Source organism: Petaurus breviceps, unplaced genomic scaffold (genome assembly GCF_028583685.1).
Source record: "Petaurus breviceps papuanus isolate PSGF00001 unplaced genomic scaffold, PetGlider_PUasm1.0 178, whole genome shotgun sequence".
NCBI lineage: Eukaryota > Metazoa > Chordata > Mammalia > Diprotodontia > Petauridae > Petaurus > Petaurus breviceps.
This window is the reverse complement of record NW_027185777.1, coordinates 18,919,011-18,941,678: the sequence shown is the minus strand read 5'-3', so window position 1 is coordinate 18,941,678 and position 22,668 is coordinate 18,919,011. Positions and strand designations below refer to the sequence as shown.

Below are 22,668 nucleotides of genomic sequence, written 5' to 3'. Positions count from 1 at the left end.
CAAGTGGGGGGTGGGATAGGATAGAGGGAATTATAGTCAGTCTATCACAATATATCCACTACAGAAATGTTTTGCATGGCTACACACGTACAGCCTATGTTGAATTGCTTGTCTTCTCAGTAAGGATGGGTGACAAGGGAGGTAGGGAAAGAATCTAGAATTCAAAGGTTTAAAATTAAATGTTTAAAAAATATATATTATTATTGTTGTTGTTATTTTACATGTAACTGGGAAATAAGATATACAGGCACTGGGGCATAGAGATCCACCATGCCCTACTGGAAATTCGGAGGTAGGATGGGGGAAGACATAGGAGAGACAAGATTGGGGGAGGGGATATTCAGTGAGATCGCTGTTTTGGGGTAGTAGGTAGGGGAAAAATGGGGAAAAAATTTGTAACTCAAAATCTTGGGGAAATGAATGATGTAAACTAAAAATTAAATTAAATTTAATTTAAAAAAAAGAATGACAGCAATCCTAGTAAAATAAAACAAGGGATGATCCATTACTATGTAAAAAAGTATATATATATATATATATATATATATATATATGCATATATATGTATCGAAAGAGAAACTGAATTATGCAAAAAACAAAATATATCAATACCCAAAAATATTTTTTAATGGAAGAAGGAAGCAAGAAAGCTCATGCCAGATGATTTCTATCTTCTCAGAGAAACAGGCATCTAGGTCATTTACTATAAATGTTACAAAAGAATTAGATGCTAGAAAAGAAAAACAGTTTTGTTTGGTGCTATGGGCAAACAGACAAGTGTCAACAAAACGAGAGTAGGAGAACTGATGAAGAGCAACAATTATGCATGTAAATATCATATCTGTTGTAAGAAATCAATTAATTTTTTTGTTTTCTCCATCAATATACAAGAATAAAATCAATATACAATAAGGCATCATGACATATGGGAAGGCTGGGATAAGAAATAATTTGTTCAAAAACAACACTAAAAGGCAACTGAAATCTGATTAATAGGAATAATCAATCTTGGTTTAAAAGAACAGATGATTTAATACTTCCCTCCTCTTAGAAGACAGGTGGGACAACATAGGAACAAAATGCTGCATTTGCTTTTATCTTCTAAGATCATTTAGTCAGTTGAACTTAGTTGTATTTCTTTATTATCAGGGAGAGTACATTGGGAAACAAAAGGAGTATAAAAGGGGACATCAATAAAACTTTTAAAAATTAAAGTATAACATCAAATGGGTTTAAAGCTCCCTATCATCAATTTCACATAGCCTAATCAATCAATCAACAAATACTTATGAAGTGACTATTAATGTGCCAGCAAATATTATGAGAGCTGGGGGTACAAAGACAGTCTCTGTTCAAATTATGGCATATCCAGTTTGAGAAATCCTAACTATCTCATATGAAATGGAATAAATCACAAGATGACTGAAAGGCTGATAAAATGGGATCAATACAATTAAGAATTCATTCATGTTGGCACTTAAATCATTTAAAATTCTGTCTGTTATACAGATTAGAAAATCAAATAGTAAAATTTATCAGCAATATTTTAAAATCCTGTGAATTGCTCACACATTTGTTTTTAAAATCTTTAATGTTACTAAGCAGGTAGGCATTTCAGTAGATTCAATATAGGATTTAGAGTCAGGCTTAAGTTCAGATCCTACCTTAGATACATACTAGTGGCAAGACACTTAACCTGTCTGCTTTAGTTTGGTTGGTAAAATGGAGATAATAATAGCACCTACCTCCCAGGGTTATTCTAAAAGTAAAATGAGATATTCGTAAAATATTTCACAAACCTTAAAGCACTATATTATAAAGCTAGCTATTACTAAAGAGAAAAAATCAGAATACTACTTAAAATTAATTTACACATGCAATAGTTTTTTGTTTCATACCTGGCCACCGCTGAAGATCTGCACAAATACTTTGAACAGTCTTAGGATGTTGTCTGTACAAGCAAGAGGAACGTAAGGTACTAAATATGTCTAAGAAACCTAGGGATAAAATTATACAAAGAAAACATTTCACATGAAAAATCACTGAAGTATACCTAATAAAAGTCTAATGAGAATATTGTATTTTTAAAACTTTTAAGATCAAAGTGGCTACATCTTTTATTTCTTTATAAGTGGCAACTTTCCTTCTTTAATATAATTTAAAGAATTTCTAAAAACAACCCAATTACTTGGGATCTCAACATCTTTCATCATTCTAATTTGTCAACAATTCAAGAGTATTATAATTGATACATGACTTTTAATTAAGCTAGTACGTCAAATTCAGATGTTCAAAAGAATATTTTCTGTAGACTAAGAAGCATTTCAAGAGCACGAAGATAAAAATCTGTCTTTCTAGGAGCAATTCTAACAGCCCCCAAAAATGAGTGACTGTTTTTCCATGTTTTCTAAGTAATTCAGAGAAAGAACTGTAGCAATTCTTTTTCCCTCTTTAGTCATAGCTTCCTTGAATAGTTGTTATTAAAGTGAAGCTTTTTTTTTTTCCATACACGGAAGAAATGGATACTTTCAACTACCCAGAACAATTCTCATTACTGGGTCTTTCTCTCCTTTACTTAACAAGTAAAAATGTTCCCCTAAACTCAAGAAAAAGTACAGTAGTACCAAGGATTAAGTGGACAACAAACTGTGAAACCAGACTATGTGCCATAGACTCCCTAGATCATGGCTTAAAGTTTGTACAGCTAAGGGACTCTCTGGAAAGAAAGCAAAGAAGTTAGTGAGCAGAACCTCTTCTACTTTCCCATAATCTGCCTAAGCCTGGAAAGGAGCTATTGCTATGATGCATATTTTGAATGGGTGCTGAAAGTGTAATGACAACAAAAGGGAATAAAGTGGTAACAGAATTCTTAGGTTAAATCTTAAACTGAATGGCTTGTCATTTTCCTTCTGAATTTCTATCTCCACTCATCAAATAATGGTGCATAAAACACCATGAAAACATTAAAGAACTTTATAAATGTCTTACTGTTATTTCACAAGCATTTAAATGAATAAGGGGATATAAGGAGAGAAAAAGTAGTATACTATTGCAATTCTTACCATCTTTCCTAAAATTCTTCCTGCCTACTCTCAAGCCCTTTGTGGGCTGAACCCCTGTATTTTCCTTCCACTAAAAACAACAACAAAAAAAAACCCCTCCTGTTTCCTCTTCTCTGCTTTTCAGCCAAACAAAATCACTGCAGGTTTCTCATCTGATTGCTGCAACATTACTTGTTTTAGATAACTCTACAAAACTACTTGAAAAAAAAACCCAGCAACTGATATTCTTTTCAGGGCAACAGGCAATACATATCCGTTATTAAGTTATAAATACCATTATTAAGTTGACTTTTATTTTTCATTAATAAAACAAAATAAGTTAATAATTTCCCATACCATGTTTATTTTCAAAGAAGGAGTGTGCAGAAACATAAGATGTATGCCATCGAGAAGAAACTCTGTTGCCTGCACAAAAACCAGGAAGGAGACTATCAACTAGTTCATCAAGCTGTCTGACTTTCAATTCAGATAAACCCAAATCCTTTAGGTTAAGCACAGGCTGTAAAACAACAAGATAAAAAACTTTCATTGACATGGGATCTTTACAACAAAAAGTATTTTTTACCAGAAGAAACAAGGCAGATTTTCTCAAATCCTAAATCTGAACATAAAGTCAATTTGTTCACCAACATTTTTTACAAACCAAGTCAAGGTTTAATTTCTTTCCGTTTTCTATAGGTTAATATTTTTTGTGATGTTAGTTTTACTGAGGTCAGTCACAAAGACTGATCATGTCCCTTGTTTCTAAAACCTTGAGAGTAATATTTAAAAGTTTTAGCAATTCTGAGTTTTAGACTACTCATGTGACTTCGTTGGTTCAGTGAAAAATTCTCTCCACCAAAGCAAGTCAGCACCTGCTCTGTAATCCAAGGCTGGCTCTACTCACTACAACAGGTTACCCTGCAGCAATATCATTACTAAAATTAAACTTTAAAAATTTTGGGAATTATGAAGGGAAAAGTTATTAAATCACGTAGTGCAGCATGTAAACAGCAAAACAATAAAAACAATCACATCATTATCTGACCTATAGAAGAGAAAGAATGTAGAGAAGCTGTCATTTGAAGGCTGTGAGAAATAGCTTTTAAGTAGTAACTAAGTGCTAAGAACTATTATTAAAAGAGAAATTCTTCCTTTTTTCTACTCTACATATAAGCTACCCTGATTTTTAGCTAGGTTTAAAAATACTCATCTATTTGCCATCTATATGAAAAAGAATCATGTGAAGAGATCCATTTGCTGAAGTAAGTAAGCAATATCCTACAAGGGAAGGCAGCCATCATCAAAACTTTAAAAATGGTCTGGGCCCAGCTCTAAGTTTGCTTTGGTACTAGGAAATCATGTTTTAATAGTTTTCTCCATGATTCTTTTTACGGTTCTCAATCTGTTGCACTGCTTTAAAAAATGCAACTAAGTGGCATAGTACCAGACCTGGATTCAGAAAGATCTCAGTTCAAATACAGCCTCAGATACTTACTAGCTGTGTGAACCTGGCCTTTAATTGTTTGCCTCAGTTTTCTCATCTGTAAAATGAGTAGGAGAAGGAAATGGCAAACCACTCCAGTATCTTTGCCAAGAAAACACCAAATAGGGTAACAAAGTGTCAGACATGACTGAAACAACTGAACAGCAACAACAAAAAAGACTTTTGCCAAGGCAGATTTTTTTAAAAAGCATGGTTATTATTGCTAGATAGAGATAGCTATGAATAGAACACCAAACCTGGAGTCAGTAAGGCCTAAGTTAAAATCCAACCTCAGAAACTCAGTAGCTGTGTGACCCTGGGCAAGTCATTTAACCTCTGTTGGTCTCAATTTCCTCAACTGTAAAATAAGGATGATAATAATACCTATCTCGAAAGGGTGCTTTAAGGATGAGATATTTGTAAAGTGCCAATCACAGTGCCCTGCACATAGCAGGTGCTATAAAAATGCTTATTGCCTTCCCTCCCACTAAGTTATCACCAGACATCTTACCTTCCCATGATACTATTGAGACCCAGGTGAGGCATCTCATATTAACAACAATCAATTCCAGAAAAGGGAGAGAAACTAGTTAGAAGCATAAAATTACAAGTTTATAGGAAAGATCTATTTCCTTAACCTCACAGGCTAAATGGCAAGTTTATGATTATTACATGGGATACACAAATGATAAATTCTATGTAATTCTAGCATTCTATGTAATTACCCTATATCAACCCAAACAATGTCAATTTCTTATGATGGATACAAACAGAGAAGAGGTATGATAGTAGAAAGAGCAATGAACTAGAAGTCAGAAGGCTGTATCACTTACTTCCTGTGTAATCCTGGGCAAAGGACTTAAACCTAACCTCTCTCAGTTTCTTTATGGGTAAACTGAAAATTAAACCTACCTGCTCTAATTTATAGTGTTATGACAGCAAATGAAATAATGTACATAACATTGCTTTGAAATTATTAAGTGTCACACAAATCAACAGTATCATTAAGTAAAAAGGAATCAAGTTTTGAAACAATAAAAAAGGATCAATTTTATAAGCTACATATTAAAACAACAAATCATTTCCACTCTATCATATAGAATTCTATATGATAGTCATTTATTCTTAACTAAGGAAGAAAAGCAATGGAAATATTATAATGGCATATTTATTATCTATTAATACTCCGTCCTACAAAATGTTGGCTACAGCAGGCCTGAATGCTAGAATTTACTCAACAGGTTTGACTGTTTTAAAGACTAAATTAGTACTAAATTACAAAGCATCAAAGTAATAGAACTTTGTCGCTCATTGCTGAGACTTTTAAGTTGCTTTACTAATCAAACATTATACATTATTTTAATAACATATTATTACTAAGATAGAGGGCAAAACTTGGAATCAGGATAACCTGGGTTAAGTCCCATTCCTCATATATTTTGACTGCATGACCCTGGGCAAAGCAGTTGAATTTCTCAATACCACAGGGAAAACTTCAAGACTACAAGATGAAGAAAAGGTTACCTAGTATCTACTCTGTATGCATGTTGTATATCCTATATTTTATTTAGGTACATGATGTCTTTTCCACCAGAATGTAAGCTCCTTGAGGTCAGGAACTATTTTTGCTGTTTTTGAATCCCCACTGCTCAGCAGAGTGACTGATTGATATGTCTTGGTAGTAGTTTCCTCAAAGAGAATTTTCAGAGATGAAATCACAAGTCTGGATCACATTATAAAAACATTCACCAAACATTTTTTAAAAACTGATCAATTTTATTTCTTTTCTCTTTCTTAAGTCTAATAACTAGAGCATAAATTTCAGTATTATTTCTGTGCTTTGCACTTATTACTTAAAAAAAAATTCTCTTATCCAATCTCAGCTTTTCTTGTCTTTCTGGGTGAGAATGAAGACAGGGTTTCTTTGTGCATCCCTTTAATAATGGTATCAAGTAATAAAGATCCAGATGGAACAAACTATAATTTCTAGTCAATGACTTACATTGCCTAGACAGCAATATCAGTTTCCTGGAGTATCATAAAAGTAAACTTTTAATTACTAAAAAGAGATACAGAAGTCTATGTTCAGTATAAAGCTAGAATAAGATATTTCTATTTTTAACAAAGATTTAAGTTGTCAGCTAATGCTCTGGAAGGCAAATTCAAAATTAAATGTATTTAAAGAGTTCAATCAGGTATAAAAAAGAAACTCCATTTTAAAGGGCACATTTATACATGTAAAACTGAAAATACCTCAGTGCTTGGCGCCTCATGTTCAGGGACTGCTTCTCGATGTTGACTCTGAGAAACTGATGCACTTAGAGAAACAGATGAGCTTTTTGGTGAATGGAAGGCATTGATGAGGTGACTTAAAGGAACGGTAACCTGAATTGAATCAAAGATTTATAGTGTTTGTATTGGAAGAAAAGTATCAAGTAGAAATAATCTTACATTTTAATAAGGATCAGATTTTTTAAATTCACTTATATAACCAAACCTGCCTCCATAAACCAAAGTATTTTAACATTTTAAGAAAGATGAAGTTAGTTTTCTTGCTAATTAAAAAACATTTTTTCTTCCCTAATTTTATAAACTATATGAGAACTTCACATTAGAAAAATATATACGCAGAAGGTAAGCTCCCTAAGGGAAAGGACATTTCACTTTTGTTTTTCTATGTCCAGCTCATAGCACAGTGCCAGGAATTATATACAATCAGGGAGGTGGCATAATGTATGCATATATATATATATGTATTTGTGCATAGAATTATTTGTATATCCATATATATATATATGAAAATACAATTATCCTAAGTTTCACTGTCATTCCTTTAGTGTCATAATTACCTCAAGGTCTCACACGTGAGTCTAGTTAGATAGTATTTATTACTATAAGGAAAACAAAATAGTATATTAGATGGGGGGGGGGGTTCAGAAGATCTGGACTCTATTCTGAGGCATGCCACTAAACAGCTCAAGACACTGGAAATTTTGAAGGAAAAATTTAATAAAATTTTACTTCTCAATCCCAGTTGCCTCATCTGAGAAAGAGAAAATTATCTCTAAGGCTCTGTTGAGCTTTTAAATCCTACAATTCCCTTGTTAGCACATAATTTTCCCAAACCCACTCAGAATATATCTTATATTCTGCAAAAAATCAATCTGGCATTACCATTATTGAAAGGTTACCAATGATATAGAATTTCACCTTTCTCTATATACTTATGTCTATGCAAAAGGCAGTATAATATAGTGGCTCTCTGGACCTTTTAAGTCAAGAAAACTTGGGTTCAAGTCTTGACATACTAGCAGTGTGACCACAGGCAAATCACTTCAATTTTCAGTACCCTAAGTAACTTTCCAACTGCAAATTACAGAAAAGTTGTAGTTCTGCACCCAAACTAGGAAATCCCTACACAGAGGAAAATTATCAAGATAAACAGAAGACATAGGAGTATTCCATACCCTTTACAAAGAACTGAAGGGATTAGAGCTTAAAAGCTTTGAATGCCCTCCCTGTTCAATAAACCACACTATATTCAATTTTAAGTTACAAATTGATAACAAAAAAGAAAAAAAAAACCTTATCAAATGCAATCATTATATCAAAAAATATTACCCTTTTCAATAAATGAAATAAGTGGCGATTTATGAGTCATTTTGACATCTGAGAAAACTGGGAATATTTTATCAATAATTTCCTAATATACTGACTTCTAAAAATACTTATTCCATTTTTCTTATAACCTTAAGAGTAGAAAATCAAAATATCTAATGTTTTACCCTTTCTATCAATAATCAGCTGTCATAAGGTTTCATTCCCTTTTTTGCCAAAATTTGCATTCCTCTGCAGAGATCTGGATTTTTCCTGTCTGGAGGCCCTTGAATGAACACAAAACTAAAAGTCCGATGTGGTCTTCCAAAATCTGCAGTAAGTCAACGTTTATAAAACTATGGAGCTACTCAGTCCTCCAATGAAAAAAAAAATAGCAGTGTCTAAAAATATATCAACTTATATGTTAAAATTTGAAGGAAAAGAGGAGAAAAAGATATTCAAGAATTTTAAGTAAGCGTTACCAAATACCTTAAAACAGGTTCTTAATTTTGTGTGTGTGTGTGTGTGTGTGTGTGTGTGTGTGTTGTGAGCCCCCCTTTAGCATTCGGTAAAGCCTAAATACCCATTCTTGGAAAGTTTTCAAATACATAAAATAAAATATATAGGATTACAAAGGAAATAAAATATATTAAAATAGCTGTCAAAATAATTTTTAAAACAAGTTCCAGGATCACAAGGTTAAGAACTCTCTCTCTCAAAGGTTCTTTTGATATCGAACTGGGCCAATTTCTGATCCCGAAGGTAAGAGGTGGGGCAAACGGTTTCTGTCAGACTTCATACTAATTCCCGACACTTGGGTTAGAAAGCCAGGTTCTCCCAACTGTGGGGCCTCGGACCCTGGCCAAGTCATCCAACCTCAATCTCCCCGGTAAAATGGGAAAAATAATGGGCGCACTACCCGCGCCCCGCACGGGGGCCAAAGGGGCTTGGTCAGCTTTAAAGCGCTTTGTAACTAGGGGCTCTTTCCGCGTCCCCGAGTGGGGCGGAGGGGGGAGGGGGGAGGAGGCCGGGTCCGATTCTAACCCGGGGTTCTCTCCCCAGGAATACGGACCCCAGAGCCAGGAGCACTTAGACCTCCTCGCGTCACGGAGGCCTCGCCCCCCGGGCCCGACTGCGCCCCCGCCGCTAAGGCGGGCCGCCTTCCAGCCGGGGTATCTGAGGGGCGGCCGGCCCCGCTCCCCGGGCTGCTCCCCAAGCCGCTCCCGGAAGCCCAGCCGCCGCCCAGGGCCCGACGGGCGGGGCAACGCGGGGACCCAGGCAGGGGAGACGGAAAGGGCCCCACCGGCCTCACCTGGGGCTGCACCGTGCTCGACAGGGAGAACATCTCTCCGAGGCTCGCAGCTACCTCACCCACCGGCTCCGCCCCTCTCTCCTCGGCCGGGGGGGCGCTGGGCCTGCTTCCCTCTTTCTCTCCCCGTCTCGTTCGTTCGCTCCCTAGCCCGCTCAAGCCCTTCTTCCTTCCAGAGATGGAAAATGGCCCCTTCACCCAGCGGCCTCCGCAACCACAGCACTGTCCCGGAAGTCAGGGCCCGGCGGGGGAGCACTTCCGGGGCAGACGGCTAGCCACGCCACCCGGCGAGGGCGTGGGATTCTCTTCCCTTTCCTAGCCACCTCCTCCCTGTCTCCTTCCTTTCCTCTTCCCCTCCTCCTTCGTCCTCTCCCTTCCGCTTCCCTCGTCCTCTTCTTCCCCTTTATTCTTCCTCTTTTCCTCTCCCCCCTCTCTTCCTATCATTCTTCCTTTCTCCTTCCCTCTTCCCCCTTTCCTCCTTAGTTCTTCCTCATTTTCTTCTCTCCTTTCCCTCATTCCTTTCACCACTCCTCTTGTTTGCCTTTGCTCTACCCCCTCCCTTTTCCCTCCTTGTTCTTCCTCTCCTCCTTTTTCACCTCCCACCCTCTCTTCCTTTATTCTTTTTCCTCCTCCTTTCCTTCCCTTTGCCTCTTCCTTTATTCTTCCTCCCTTAGTCCTCTTCCTCTCCTTTTGCCCTCTTCCCTTTCGTGATTTCCTCCTGCCCTTACTCTCTATGTTCTTAATAAAACTAATAACCAGTACTTATCTACCTAGCTATTACTGCTTTACAAATATTATTTGCATTTTATCCTCACAACAGCCCAGCTAGGTAAGTGCTATTATCCCCATTTGCAGATGAAGAACTGAGGCTGAAAGAGGTAAAGTGACCTGTCCAGGATCGCGCAGCTAGGAAGGATCTAAGGCTGAATTTGAACTCCAGTCTTCCTAGCTCCAAGTCCAAGCTCTATACACTGTACTGTATCAACCACACAACTTGTATTCCTATTCTTCTCCTCCTCTTTCACCTTCCCCTCCCCCCTCTTCCCCTTCCCTTATACTTCCTTCCCCTTGTTTTCTTCCTTCCCTTTTTTCCTTTCCTTCCCTTCCCTTTTACTCCACATCCTTTTCTCTCCTTCTTTCTTCCAACTCTCTTCACCCATTAAAAGATCTCCCCCCCCCAAAAAAAATCAGAACTGTCTTTAGCCTGTGCAAGGAATGAAAAAAAATGAGACCCCTTCAAATAAAAGTTATTCTGTCTTTGTGATCTTTCACATCTAGCGCCTGACAAACCAGCTCTTAGGGAGAGAGGCCATATGGATTTAAGAGGTCTAGCCTCAATTAAAAAATTTTAATTTTAAATTTTAAAAATCCTTATAGAGGATTTATAGATTTAGTCCCACTACTGACACCTACTGGCTCTGTGACCCAGGGGCAAAGCAGTTAACTTAGTGCTCTAGGAAACTGTAGGAATATAGAGAAGGTAATAACCTTCTTTGTTAAAGGTAGTTTCTCACCTGAGTATTGCCTTTGCCAATCTACACAATCCAGTCCCTGTCCCCTGTAGATTTAGACCAGGAAGAGACCTTAGAGGCTATCTTGTCCAACCCCCTCAATTACAGATGAGGAAACTGAGGCACAGAGAAATTATGTGACAGCAGAGATCACATAGGTCGAAAGTAGCAGAGGATAATCTAAATGTCCTGACCCTGAATACAGGATCTACTATTCTATTTACTTTCTTTTCCTCCTCCCCCTTTATTTCCTGTCCTCAGTTCAAATTCAATAAATTCTTATTATAAAAGCTTAACATGTAAAACCCTTCATTAATGTCCTACTTTTGACCCCTAGTATGGAACTGACCTTGGTTTCTCAAAGGCAATGCCAGTGAAGCATAAACCCTGTGCAGGTTCTGCCAAGCTGCAAAGGTTTCAGGACCCAACCTGTTAATGGACTTTGTCCTAGGAAGACCAAGATAGCTAAGCCTAGTGCTATTTTTTTTTTGAGACAATAAATGGAAGCATATGAGCTATTATACCAAAGAATAATTGACTGGATTCAAAACTGGTTGAATGATGCTGCCCAGAGAGTAATTACTCTCTGTGTGTCAACTTGGAAGGTCTACAGTGGAGTGCCCCAAAAATCCAGGCTTAGACCTGTGCTATTTAACGTTTTTTATCAGTGACTTGGATGAAGATATAAATTGCATGCTTAAAGCTGGAAGTGATAGCTAACACATTCAATGACAGGGTCAGGATCCAAAAATAGATCTTGACATGTAAGAATGTTGGGCTTAGTATCAAATGTAATAAATATAAACTTAGAGTTGGATTTTTTTTTAAATCAATTTTACAATTACCATGGACAGCAATTTTGAAAAAGGTGGGAGGGAAACCTATTTAGTTCAATGTGAGTCTACAATGTGATATGACATCCTAGAAATTTAATGCAGTCTTGGGCTAAATAGAGAGGCATCATATCCAGGTATAGGGAGGTGATAATCGCACTATGCTCTCCCCTGATTAAACTACTTCTGGAGTACTGTGTTCAGTTCTAGGCATCATGTTTTTTGGAATGACATTGGCAAATTGGTGATTATTTGGAAGAAGTTGATCAGGATGGAAAAGAGCCTTCAGATTATGCTATGTGAGCACTGGTTAACCTGGGAATGTTTAGTGTGAAATTTTAAATTTATTTTAAATTTTTCATCAATATTCATTAAAGTCTATAGTTTTCTTTTTCTGTTTTCATTCTTCTTGGTATAAGTTTAAGCACCATATTTGTGTCATAAAAGGAATTTGGTAAGACTCCTTCACCTATTTTCCCAAATAGTTTATATAGTATTGTGATTGCTTGTTCTTAAAATGTTTGGTAGAATTCACTTGTGAGTCCATCTGACCCTGAGGATTTTTTTCTTAGGGAGTTCACTGATGGCTTGTTCGATTTATTTTTTCTAAGACTGGCTCATTTAAGTATTCTATGTCCTCTTCTGTTAATCTGGACAATTTATATTTTTGTAAATATCCATTTCATTTAGATTGTCAGATTTATTGGTATATAATTGGGCAAAATAGCTCCTAATAATTGTTTTAATTTCCTTTTCATTGATGGTGAATTCACCCCTTTCATTTTTGATACTGGTGGTTTGGTTTTCTTCTTTCCTTTTTTTAATCAAATTAACCAATTGTGTAAGTGCCATGTACTGCTGAGAAAAAGGTATATTCCTTTCTACTCTCATTCAGTTTTCTCCAGTGATCTATCACATCAAACTTTTCTAGAATTCTATTCACCTTCTTAACTTCTTGTTTATTTTGTGGTTAGATTTATCTAGTTCTGAGAGGGGAAAGTTGAGGTCCCCGTGTTTCCCCGATAATAAGACCTATCCCGAAAATAAGCCCTCCCCTTACTGTGTAAGATTCCTCTAAAATAAGCCCTCCCCCGAAAATAAGCCCTATTGAGATTGCTACTGTAGTGAAGGTGATCCCCTGCGCTACACACTACATTACAGTACCCTCTGTATGCACCGTCCCCCCCCCCCCCGGGTGAAACGCATGCCGCGCTCCAAGCTGCATCCAATCAGAGCTGTAGCAGTGAGCGCGTCATCCTGTTCTTCCCCAGTGATTTGCTTGCTGGCGCCATTGAGAGCAGTGCCGAGGAGGAGAGCTGAGGCAGGACAACATAAGCCCTCCCCTGAAAATAAGCCCTCTGGTGTTTTTCTTTCCAAAAAAATTAGTAAGACAGTGTCTTATCGGGGAAACACGGTAGTTCCTCATACAGTTAATTTAACTCCTATAAAATTTAGATGCTATACCATTTGGAACAGGACACTGTAGTGAAAAGAAGCCACTGGATCTCGCAAGGAAGAGGTCATTGTTGACCTTCAGAGAGCAGTGAAAATGCTAGATTGTAGGTCAGAACACAGTGGGTGATGATGAAGTAGAGGCAAGGGCTATAGACCAGTAATGTCAAATAGAAAGGGAGCCACTAAACTTCACATAAGGATCCCTGCTGCTGCATATCGACTTAGAAAATGACATAATAACATTATCTATGTTCTACTGTATCTTTATTTTTTTAAGATACTGTATTTCTCAATTATATTTTTTTGGAGGGGGAAGGCAAGGCAGTTGGGGTTAAGTGACTTGCCCAAGGTCACATGGCTCGTGTTAAGTGTCTGAGGCTGGATTTAAACTCAGGTCCTCCTGACTCCAGGGCCAGTGCTCTATTTACTGTGCCACTTAGCCGCCACCTAGCCACCCCCCCCCCATTACATTTTAATCTGATTTGTGCATTTGGGAGTATTGCAGGATGTTCTTGGGGACATCCCCTGGAGTTTTGTGTTTGACCCCTGTGGTACAGACTACCCTGCTGGGTTCATGACAGATTATTTTTTCATATCCATTTTTATGTTATTTCTTTCATCACATAATCATTTATAATACCTAGAGCTGATTCTTAAAGAAAAGTAGTAGCTGGGAATTGTGGTCACTAACTCCATAGTCTCCTCTAGGTCATATTTCAGGTTTGGCTGTAAGTTTCTTCTATCACAAGCAGGCATTGACTTCCAATGCTAACTAAAATTAATTTTAAAAATAAATAAGTATTGGGGCAGCTAGGTGATGCAGTGAGTAAAGTGCCAGCCCCAGAGTCAGGAGGACCTGGGTTTGGATCCAGCCTCAGACACTTAACACACACACACACACACACACACACACACACACACACACACACCTAGCCGCGTAACCTTGGGCAAGTTACTTAACCCCAATTGCCCTCCAAAAGGCAAAAATAAATAAATAAGTATTTCTTAATACTTATTAATAGTATTATTATATTAAATAACTATTATGTACCAGATACTATGCTAGATACTAGGTAAGAAATAAACTGAATGAAACAATCCCTACACAAAAAGTGTGTACATTTTAAAAGAAAAGACAATAAGAACATATTTATGTACATAAAGTATATATTAAGTATATAGAGAATAAAGGAGTTTGAGAGGGAAGGCACTGGGTTCTTGGGATTAGGAAAGGTTTCATGTAGCAGGTATTACTTGAACTACATTTTAAAGGAAAACAGTTTCTGTGTGGGAATGCAAGTACAAAAGTAGGAAGACTGAAGATGGATATTGTGTGAACAGTGAAAAGACCAGTTTTTCTGGATCACAGATTGGAGGGGTACAAATGTCAGATGAGACTGAAAGAAAAGGTTGGGGTCAAGCTGTGATGGGATTTAAAAGATAAACAAAGGAGTTTATATTCTGTTTTAGAGACAATAGAAAGCTGCTGGAATCAAGTTGGTAGAGTCATATGATTAAATCTGTGCTTAAGGAAAATAACTTTTTTTTTTAAAGCAATTGGGGTTAAGTAACTTGCTCAAGGTTACACGGCCAGGTGTTTCTGGGTGGGTGCTAAGTGTCTGAGCCTGGATTTGATCCCAGGTCATCCTGACTCTGGGGCCGGTGCTCTTACTCACTGTGCAGAAAAATCACTTTTGCTATAGAGTGTGGAAGATGGATCAAAGTAGAAACTTGAGGCAGGGATGATGAGTTAGAAGTCTACTGAAATAATTTTGGTGAGAAGTGATGAAGATCTGAACTAAGGTTAAGGTAGTTGATGTGTAAGTAGGGAATATTGGTCAGATTCCAAAGGATGTAGAAATGGCAAGATTTAACAACCTACTCTCTATAGGCATATTGCAAGAGAAGGGGGAGTCAGGAATAATGTCCAAATTTTGAACCTGAAAGGTTAGAATAATGGTGATGACTTCAACATAAATAGAGAAGTCTGGAAGAGGAGCAGTTTTGGGGGCCATTCTATGAGTTCACTTTGGGATATGCTGATTTTGAGATGTTTCTGTGACATCCAGTGTGAAATGTCCAACCAACAATTAGTGATTTAGGACTGAAACTTGAGAAGGGGCTGTAGATAGATACATAGATGATTGGGATGATACTTGAACTGATTCGTTTTTGTTCAGTCATTTCAGTCCTATCCGAGTCTTCATAACCCCATTTGGGGTTTTCTTGGCAAAGACATTGGAGTGGTTTGCTATTTCCTTCTCTGCTTATTTTACAGATGAGGAAACCAAGGCAAAAAGGATTAAGTGACTCACCCACATGACTAGCCACAGCTAGTAAGTTCTGAGGCTGGATTTGAACTGAGGTCTTCCTACCTCCAGGCCCAATGCACTACTTAGCTGTCCTAAGTTGAACTCATGGGAGCTACTAAAGTCATCAAGGAAGAATATAGAGAAAAAGAGAAAAGGATGCATAGGGTAGACCCTTGGGGGAAATCCATAGCTAGGAGGCTCTACCTGGATGGAAACTGAGAAGGAAAAGATAGGAGGAGAGGCAGGAAAGAGTTATGTCACTCAAACTCAGAGCACTGTCTTGGGTCCTCTTCTTTTCTCCTAAATTATTGTACCTGGTGTTCCCATCTGTTTCCATAGATTTAATTACCCCCTCTATGCTGAAGACTGTCAAATCACCCTTTCCTGCTGAAGTCTATCTTCCAACCTTTAATCCCATCTCTCCAATGAACTTTCAGACATTACAAACTCAAAGTCTAGTATACATCTTAAACTCAATATATCCGAACCAGAATTCTTTATCTTTTCCCCTAAACCCCTCCCTGCTATTACTATAGAGCCCAACACCCAGTCCCTTAGGCTCAGAACCTAGGAGGTATCCTGAATTCCTCACTACATCTCACTCTTGGTATCCAAGCTATTGCCAAGACCTGCCAACTTCACCTTTGCAAATCCCTCAAATGTGCTCTCTTTTCTCCTCTGATTCTGCCATTACCCTGGTACAGACCTTCATCACTTCATGCCTGGATCACTGCAATAGCTTGCTGGTGAGTCTGCCTGGGAGGTGGGGGATGTATAGGGTTTGGAATCATATCTGTCTGTTGCATGTCAGATATCTCAGGTCTAGGGCATAACACTTTTTGGGGGATTCAGGATAAAAGTCATTTTTCCTAGTAGGCTAATTAATATAGGATAAGAAAGAAGTAGTTTTGCCTAGACTGGGAGGGAAACACTTAACTTAGTCTTGGTCAGTTTAATTTTTCCTCCTACCAAATACTTATTACAAAAAAACCACAATCATGAATAGCAAGCAGACCTATTTATGAAAGCAAGTAGTACAACAGTAATTGAGGATGGCAGACAGATTAGTTTAGGAGATAGGATATAGAAGAGTTAGGGGGCTCTGCAACCCAACAGCAAGATTAAATCTCAGCTCAATTGAGGAGAGAATGATCTCATCCTAGTAGTCTACTCAGTCTCTAGGGGTGCAGGTGCTAGAAAACAAGGGACTTGTTACAGAGCTGGCTCCTTCCCACATGCCTGTGATTCCAGGGTCTCCCATTCACCATTCTCTCTTGCCCTGTCTTTCTCTCTCCTAGAAGTCTCTCAGACAGTCTGTAGTCATGCTTTCCTCAGGTACATAATATGCAGTGTCACAAGTCTGTCCCTTTAGGGGACGACCAAAGCCTCCTAGGTAGGGTACTATATATGAGACCAGGGAAGACTTGGGCATTTGGGGTGGGGTACAGTCAGAACGGAACCAGTGGATTAAGAGAGATTGAAGTTTAGAGGCATGATTGAGGTCATGCAGTCTTCTGGAGAAGACAGGATGAGATAAAAAACGCATGAAGAATTGACCTTGGAAGAAGAGATTGAAGGAAAGAAGAGAATTGGAGATGATCTTACAGGGCTGTAAGATTAAGAGAATGAAAGAACAGGAAGTTCAATTGTCTCAGTACAGTAAGAAAGAGAAAGTGGAGATGTAGGGGTCTTGAGGAGAATAGGAAAGATTTGGAAAAGAGAAGCACTATAAGCTCTGCTTCAGTCTCAGGCAGCAAAGGGAATGAGATCCTGGCCTGCACAGTAGGTGGTGGAAATTAGCAGGCCCAATGAATGAATCTTAGTGATCTAATCCAACATTTTCATTTTGCAGATGAGGAAACTTTTTTGTTAGGTATTCCTGAAATAATATAATATCTACTGGGAGCTTCCCTGAGATTCAGTCCTTGAAAATAAGTTATCTATTCATTCAGGTCTTTTATCGTGTTGAAGGTTACAACCTGCTAGGAAGCCCATACTCCAGGATTGCTCTTCTTCCAGTTTTTTCACATTCCAGGTCTTCACTAGAATCAAAGCCCTTTGCAGTCGTGAAACTGTCGATCAAGTGTTTTACACAACATTCTCAGACACTTCAAAGATCCATGCATTCATCACAGGGCATTCACCCTAAACATACATAATCCCGTCAAGCCTTGTTAGATGATTAATAAGTTGCAGTACAAAAAAAAAAAAAGTTCAATACCTCATGGCAAACTCTGGTTTGGATAGATAAGCCTCTGAATTTAGCCAAGCTGGTCCTCTGACAGAGAGAGAAATAATTCCTCCAGTAAAATTTGAAGCTTTTCAAATTTAGTTATGTAGATTCACATCTATGTATATATGTAAATAGTTCATATTTATATTACTACATAATAGTAATATATTAATAGTAATATATATATATATAACACATATAGCTGTAAAGGTTACAAAGCACATTTTTTCACAACATTGTGAAATATGGAAATATAATTATTTTAACACTCATTTTACAGAAGAGGAAACTGAGGCTCAATGGTTAAATGACTAGCTGAGAGTCACACTAGTAAGTGGCAGAGCTGGGCCTCAAAAACTCATTTCCTCAACCATTCCTCTATGTCATCTCTTACTCTTCACTGATAAACTCGTGGAAATTATAGTCTAGTTTAGTCCATACTTTCCAAACTAACTTCCTTACCAACCTTATCATTCCTCAACCCAGATCTATAACTAGGGCAGATTGGGAAATCAAGATTTTTTTTTTTGACCAGGGCACTAACATAAGGGAGTGGTACTTATGACATGGGGTAGAGGAAGGAAGGGAAACATTTCCTGCTGGTATTGCTCCCTCTACCACAGTCATTGGCTGGCTTATACCTTGACCCTGATCCTTCACCTTGCCCTGGGCTATACCCCACTGAGATCCATCACTGGGGCACCACTTTCAGATCCTGCCTTTCTCTTAACCTTCAAGATGTCATGGGCCCAAGTTTCCTAGTGAACTGGCACCTGTGATATCACTCTTACTGTTTTTGCACCAGATGAAAAAATTTCTATTTAAGCTGTGCTTTAAACCTTTTTATCTATCCTTAATACTCTGATTAAACTGTTTCCTTAGAGACACCTCTTGGTTGCCAATGAATTTCTTTTCTTTTTTTTAAATCTTCATTTAATCTTTCTATAGTATTTTAACTGTTAACCATGGCTGACTACTGGATACTTACTCCTCCCTTGGCTCCTTAATACTGGGCTTTCCTGCTAGTGTGTCTACTCTTCAGCCACCTTTTCTGATCACCCTTTAATGGGCATTCCCATAAGGTCCTGTGCCAGGTCATTTCCACTTTTTTTCCCTCCAATCCTTCAACTCAACAAACATGTACTAAGTCTCTATTATGGGTAAAGTACATCCAAGTTATTGAAGGACTGTCACATGAAAAATAGTTTATTTTGTGTGGTCCAGAGAGCAGAGCTAGGGAAAAATGGGTGACAATTGCTAAGTGATAGATTTAAGCTTAATTTAAGAAAAAAAACCCTTAATATTCAATGTTATTTAAAATTGGAATGAATAACCATGGGAGGTAAAGGATTTCTTCTTACTAGGGATCTATAAGGCTAGAAGAACACTTAGGAAGATATTGTAGTAAGTTTTGGGGGGAACTCTTCTCTGGTTGCATTTCCCTACTTGTTAGCCCCTCCCCTCCCTGCACCCCAATCCCATTTAACTACTTCATTGCCCTGTTTGGGGTTTTCTTGGCAAAGATACTGGAGTGGTTTGCCATTTCCTTCTCCAGTGGATTAAAGCGAAGAAATGTGGAAAATGGTTATATGGCAAGAGGAGGTTATCCCCCAGGAGTTCAAGCATGCCTCCACTGTCCATCTCTATAAAAAGTAAAGGAAATAGATTGTCCTGTGACAGTCATAGTGGGGGGTAGGGGGAGAAGGTGTGTCTCTCTCTTAGTCGTTGCTGGCAAGATTCTTGCCAGAGTCCTCCTTAATAGACTAATCCTTCACCTGGAAAATGGTTGTCTACCTGAGAGCCAGTGTGGCTTCAGAAAGGGCCAAGGAACAGTTGATATGATGTTTTCTGCCCAATAACTCCAGAAGAAATGCCAGGAGGAGATGAGAAGTCTGTATACAATGTCTGTAGATGTGACCAAGGCCCTTGATACTGTTAGTCATGAGGGCTTATGGAACATTATGTCAAAATTTGGTTACCGGTAAAAGTTCATCAGCATCGTACGTTGACTTCATGATGGCATGCTTGCCCTGGGTTCTAGATAATGCACAATGCTCTCTTGCCTTCCCAGTCACTGATGGAATGAAACAAGGCTGTGTGCTTGCTCCCATGCTTTTTAGCATGATGTTTTCAGCCATGTTGTTAAATGCTTGCAATGAAGATGAACTCAGCATCAAGGACAACTACCATACTGATGGTAAATCCTTCAACTTAAAAAGGCTACAAGTGAAGACCAAAGTGGGCAGAATGTTGGTGCATGATTTTCTGTTTGCAGATGATTGTGCACCCAATGCAGCCTCTGAAACTGAGATGCAACAATGGATCAGTTCTCTGCTGCTGGTGCTAATTTTGGCCTAACAATTAACACCAAGAAAATATAGGTGCTCCATCAGCCACTACCACACCATCCATAAATGGAACCATCGGTTACAGCAAATGGAGTTCTGAATGCTGTGACTAAGTTCACTTAGCTTGGCAGTGTACATTTTCCATGGATGTATACATTGATAATGAGGTTGAAGCACACATTGCCAGAGCTAGCTCAGTGTTTGGGAGGCTCTGAAGGAAAGTATGGGAGAGAAGAGGTATTAGACTGCCTACCAAACTGAAGGTCCACAGAGCGGTGGTGCTGACCTCATTGTTGTATTTCTGTGAGACCTGGACGGTCTATCAGCGCCATGCCAGAAAACTGAATCTCTTCCATTTGAACTGTATTAGGAAGATTCTGAAGATCACCTGGCAGGATAAGGTACCGGATACTAAGGTCCTTACACGAACTAAACTGCTAAGCATTCAAACTCTTTCAGAAAGTGCTCTGATGGGCTGGCAAATGCAAACTGTATTCTTGCCCAAAAGACTATTTTATGGAGAACTCACACAGTGCAAGCCCTCACATGGTGGTCAGAAGAAGCAATACAACGACACTCTCACAACTTTGGAATTGACTGTGTGAGATGGGAGACACTAGCACAGGATGGTGTAATGAGAATGTAAATTTTAAAGATCTTCCCTGCCCCTAGGCTAAAGTGCACCTGGAGCCTGGGGTGGGAGGCTTGTTTTTTAGTAGATACTTTTTGATTGGCCAGTGGGTCCAAAAGGTTGTTACATTCTCTGAGCCTGGAGAAGGCTATATAAGCCCTGATGTGAGGCTTTGTTTTGGGGCTCACTTTGAGAAGTGTTCTGTGATTTGATATGGATTCTGGGAAGCCGTTGTCCAGAGCCCCCCCCCCCTTTGAAAAAAACCCAGATGTTGACTGGGTATGGATGTAATGGTTGGACAGTTTGAAATCTGTCTACTAGATCTGTTTCTGTCTTGATAATTCTGTCTGTGTACTTTGAAGTCCGGGGTGCTGCCCTTTTCCCCTGAACAAGGTAAACGATATATGTCTGACTGATTAAAGTAAGCTTGTTAACCCATTTTGAGTTGCTTTCCTTTAACAAAGCAGATCCAAGAACCTGTGGTGGCAGCAAACCCTGAGGACGCTTGGGGTGCTTGCTGCTAGAAATGGCCTGCCTACATCAGAGAAGATGCGGTGCTTTAGGAGCAAAGCAGAACTGAAGCAGCTCAAGGAAAGGCAGCATGCACAAATTAAGAGAATCCACCCCAAATGTTCACATGAACTATTTGTGCCGGACCAGTGGGAGAGCATTTTGAGCTCATATTGGTCTGATCAGCCAGTCGGACACACTGAAACTGGACTCTAGCACAGTGATGTCCTATTCGATAATGAAGGACAACAACCAACGCAAACAGAGGTTAAATGACTTGTCCAGGGTCCCACAGGTTGAGAGTGTCTGAGGTCACTTCTTCCTGACTCCAGGCCCAGTGCTCCAACCACTGAGCTGCCTCATTTAACTACTTAGCATTCATTAATTTGTGGGCTCGACTTCCCTCCTCTTTAACCACTCAACACCACTTAACCTGGTTGCTTGACTTCCCCAGTCTTACGGTGCTCTACGCTTCATGTGCTATCAGACACACGGCTGGGAGCCGGGGGAGGGGGGGGGGGGGGGAATGAGGTGCAGGGAAGTCGCAGCCTCTCCCAGGTGGGAACGTCATCAATTTCGCTGCCCTCAGAAGCCGCCGTTACTACGTCACAGGGCGTCTAGAGGCGCTCCCGCCCCTGTACGCACGCGCGACGTTCAACAGGACGAAGCGCGAGGAGGTAACACACGCCCTTACGTAGGCGGACGGCGGGGCGGGGCTTTGCTTTGAAACTGAGGGGCGGGAGTGGCGGCTTCGGGAATTAGCGGTGGGCTGTGGGCTCTCCCGGAAGCCGGTGATGGAGGGGCAGAGCGGCCGAAGCGCGGAGTCGGAGGGCGGCGGTGCGGAGGGTGACACCTCGGGGTCGCCGCTGAAGCAGATCCCGGTGCCGAGGCCCCCATCCATTGAGGAGTTTGCCATCATGAAGCCCATCAGCCGCGGGGCGTTCGGGAAAGTGTATCTGGCGCGGAAGAGCGGCAAGTTGTACGCCGTGAAGGTGAGGCGGGAGCCGGGGCGGCGAGGTACACGGGGGGGGGGGGGGGGTGATGTACGCCTTAGGGTGAGGCGGGGGACGGGGCGGTGATGTGGAGGGTGAAGTGGGCGGGACGGGGGTGACTGGCAGCCTGGAATTAGGGTGGACCCGACTCTAAAACAGCTTGTGTATTCCCTTGGCATTTTATTAAGGCCAATCAAAAGTTAGGAAAACCATCCCCAGCAAGTTAGATGGCCCCTGTGGGGAACTTAGGAGACGTCAGGCGCCGGAATCAAACCCCATGGCCCTACATGATTGGTTGTACTCTGGTTTACCAAAGGAATGCCCATGTCATTGGAGTCACAGCACCATTCAGTAAGCTTTTAAGTGTCTACTTTGTGCAACACACATACACAAGCAAAACAAAGATAGTA

At 39.7% G+C, this 22,668-nt stretch overlaps 3 protein-coding genes across 9 annotated transcripts in view; 1 reads left to right on the top strand and 2 right to left on the bottom strand.

Annotated features, from left to right (window-relative positions):
* RAB18 (RAB18, member RAS oncogene family) overlaps positions 1 to 22,668 on the bottom strand; it is a 508,262-nt gene that overhangs the window by 355,251 nt on the left and 130,343 nt on the right. The gene's annotated exons all lie outside the window — the stretch shown is intronic.
* YME1L1 (YME1 like 1 ATPase) overlaps positions 1 to 22,668 on the bottom strand; it is a 191,677-nt gene that overhangs the window by 38,672 nt on the left and 130,337 nt on the right. The window contains exons 2-5 of one of the 2 annotated variants that reach the window (XM_069086343.1): positions 9,437 to 9,657; positions 6,781 to 6,912; positions 3,399 to 3,561; positions 1,899 to 1,997 (exon numbers count right to left, since the gene is read on the bottom strand). In XM_069086343.1, coding sequence (XP_068942444.1) covers positions 1,899 to 1,997; positions 3,399 to 3,561; positions 6,781 to 6,912; positions 9,437 to 9,469 — 427 coding nt within the window. In that variant the 5' untranslated portion in view covers positions 9,470 to 9,657. The remainder of the gene's footprint in view (positions 1 to 1,898; positions 1,998 to 3,398; positions 3,562 to 6,780; positions 6,913 to 9,436; positions 9,658 to 22,668) is intronic. The other variant, XM_069086344.1, reaches the window with a different exon arrangement.
* The window catches only part of MASTL (microtubule associated serine/threonine kinase like), a 109,507-nt gene continuing 108,787 nt past the window's right edge, over positions 21,949 to 22,668 (top strand). For 5 of the 6 annotated variants that reach the window (XM_069086332.1, XM_069086333.1, XM_069086331.1 and 2 more), the window contains exon 1: positions 21,949 to 22,258. In XM_069086332.1, the coding sequence (XP_068942433.1) occupies positions 22,061 to 22,258 (198 nt within the window). In that variant the 5' untranslated portion in view covers positions 21,949 to 22,060. The remainder of the gene's footprint in view (positions 22,259 to 22,668) is intronic. The other variant, XM_069086335.1, reaches the window with a different exon arrangement.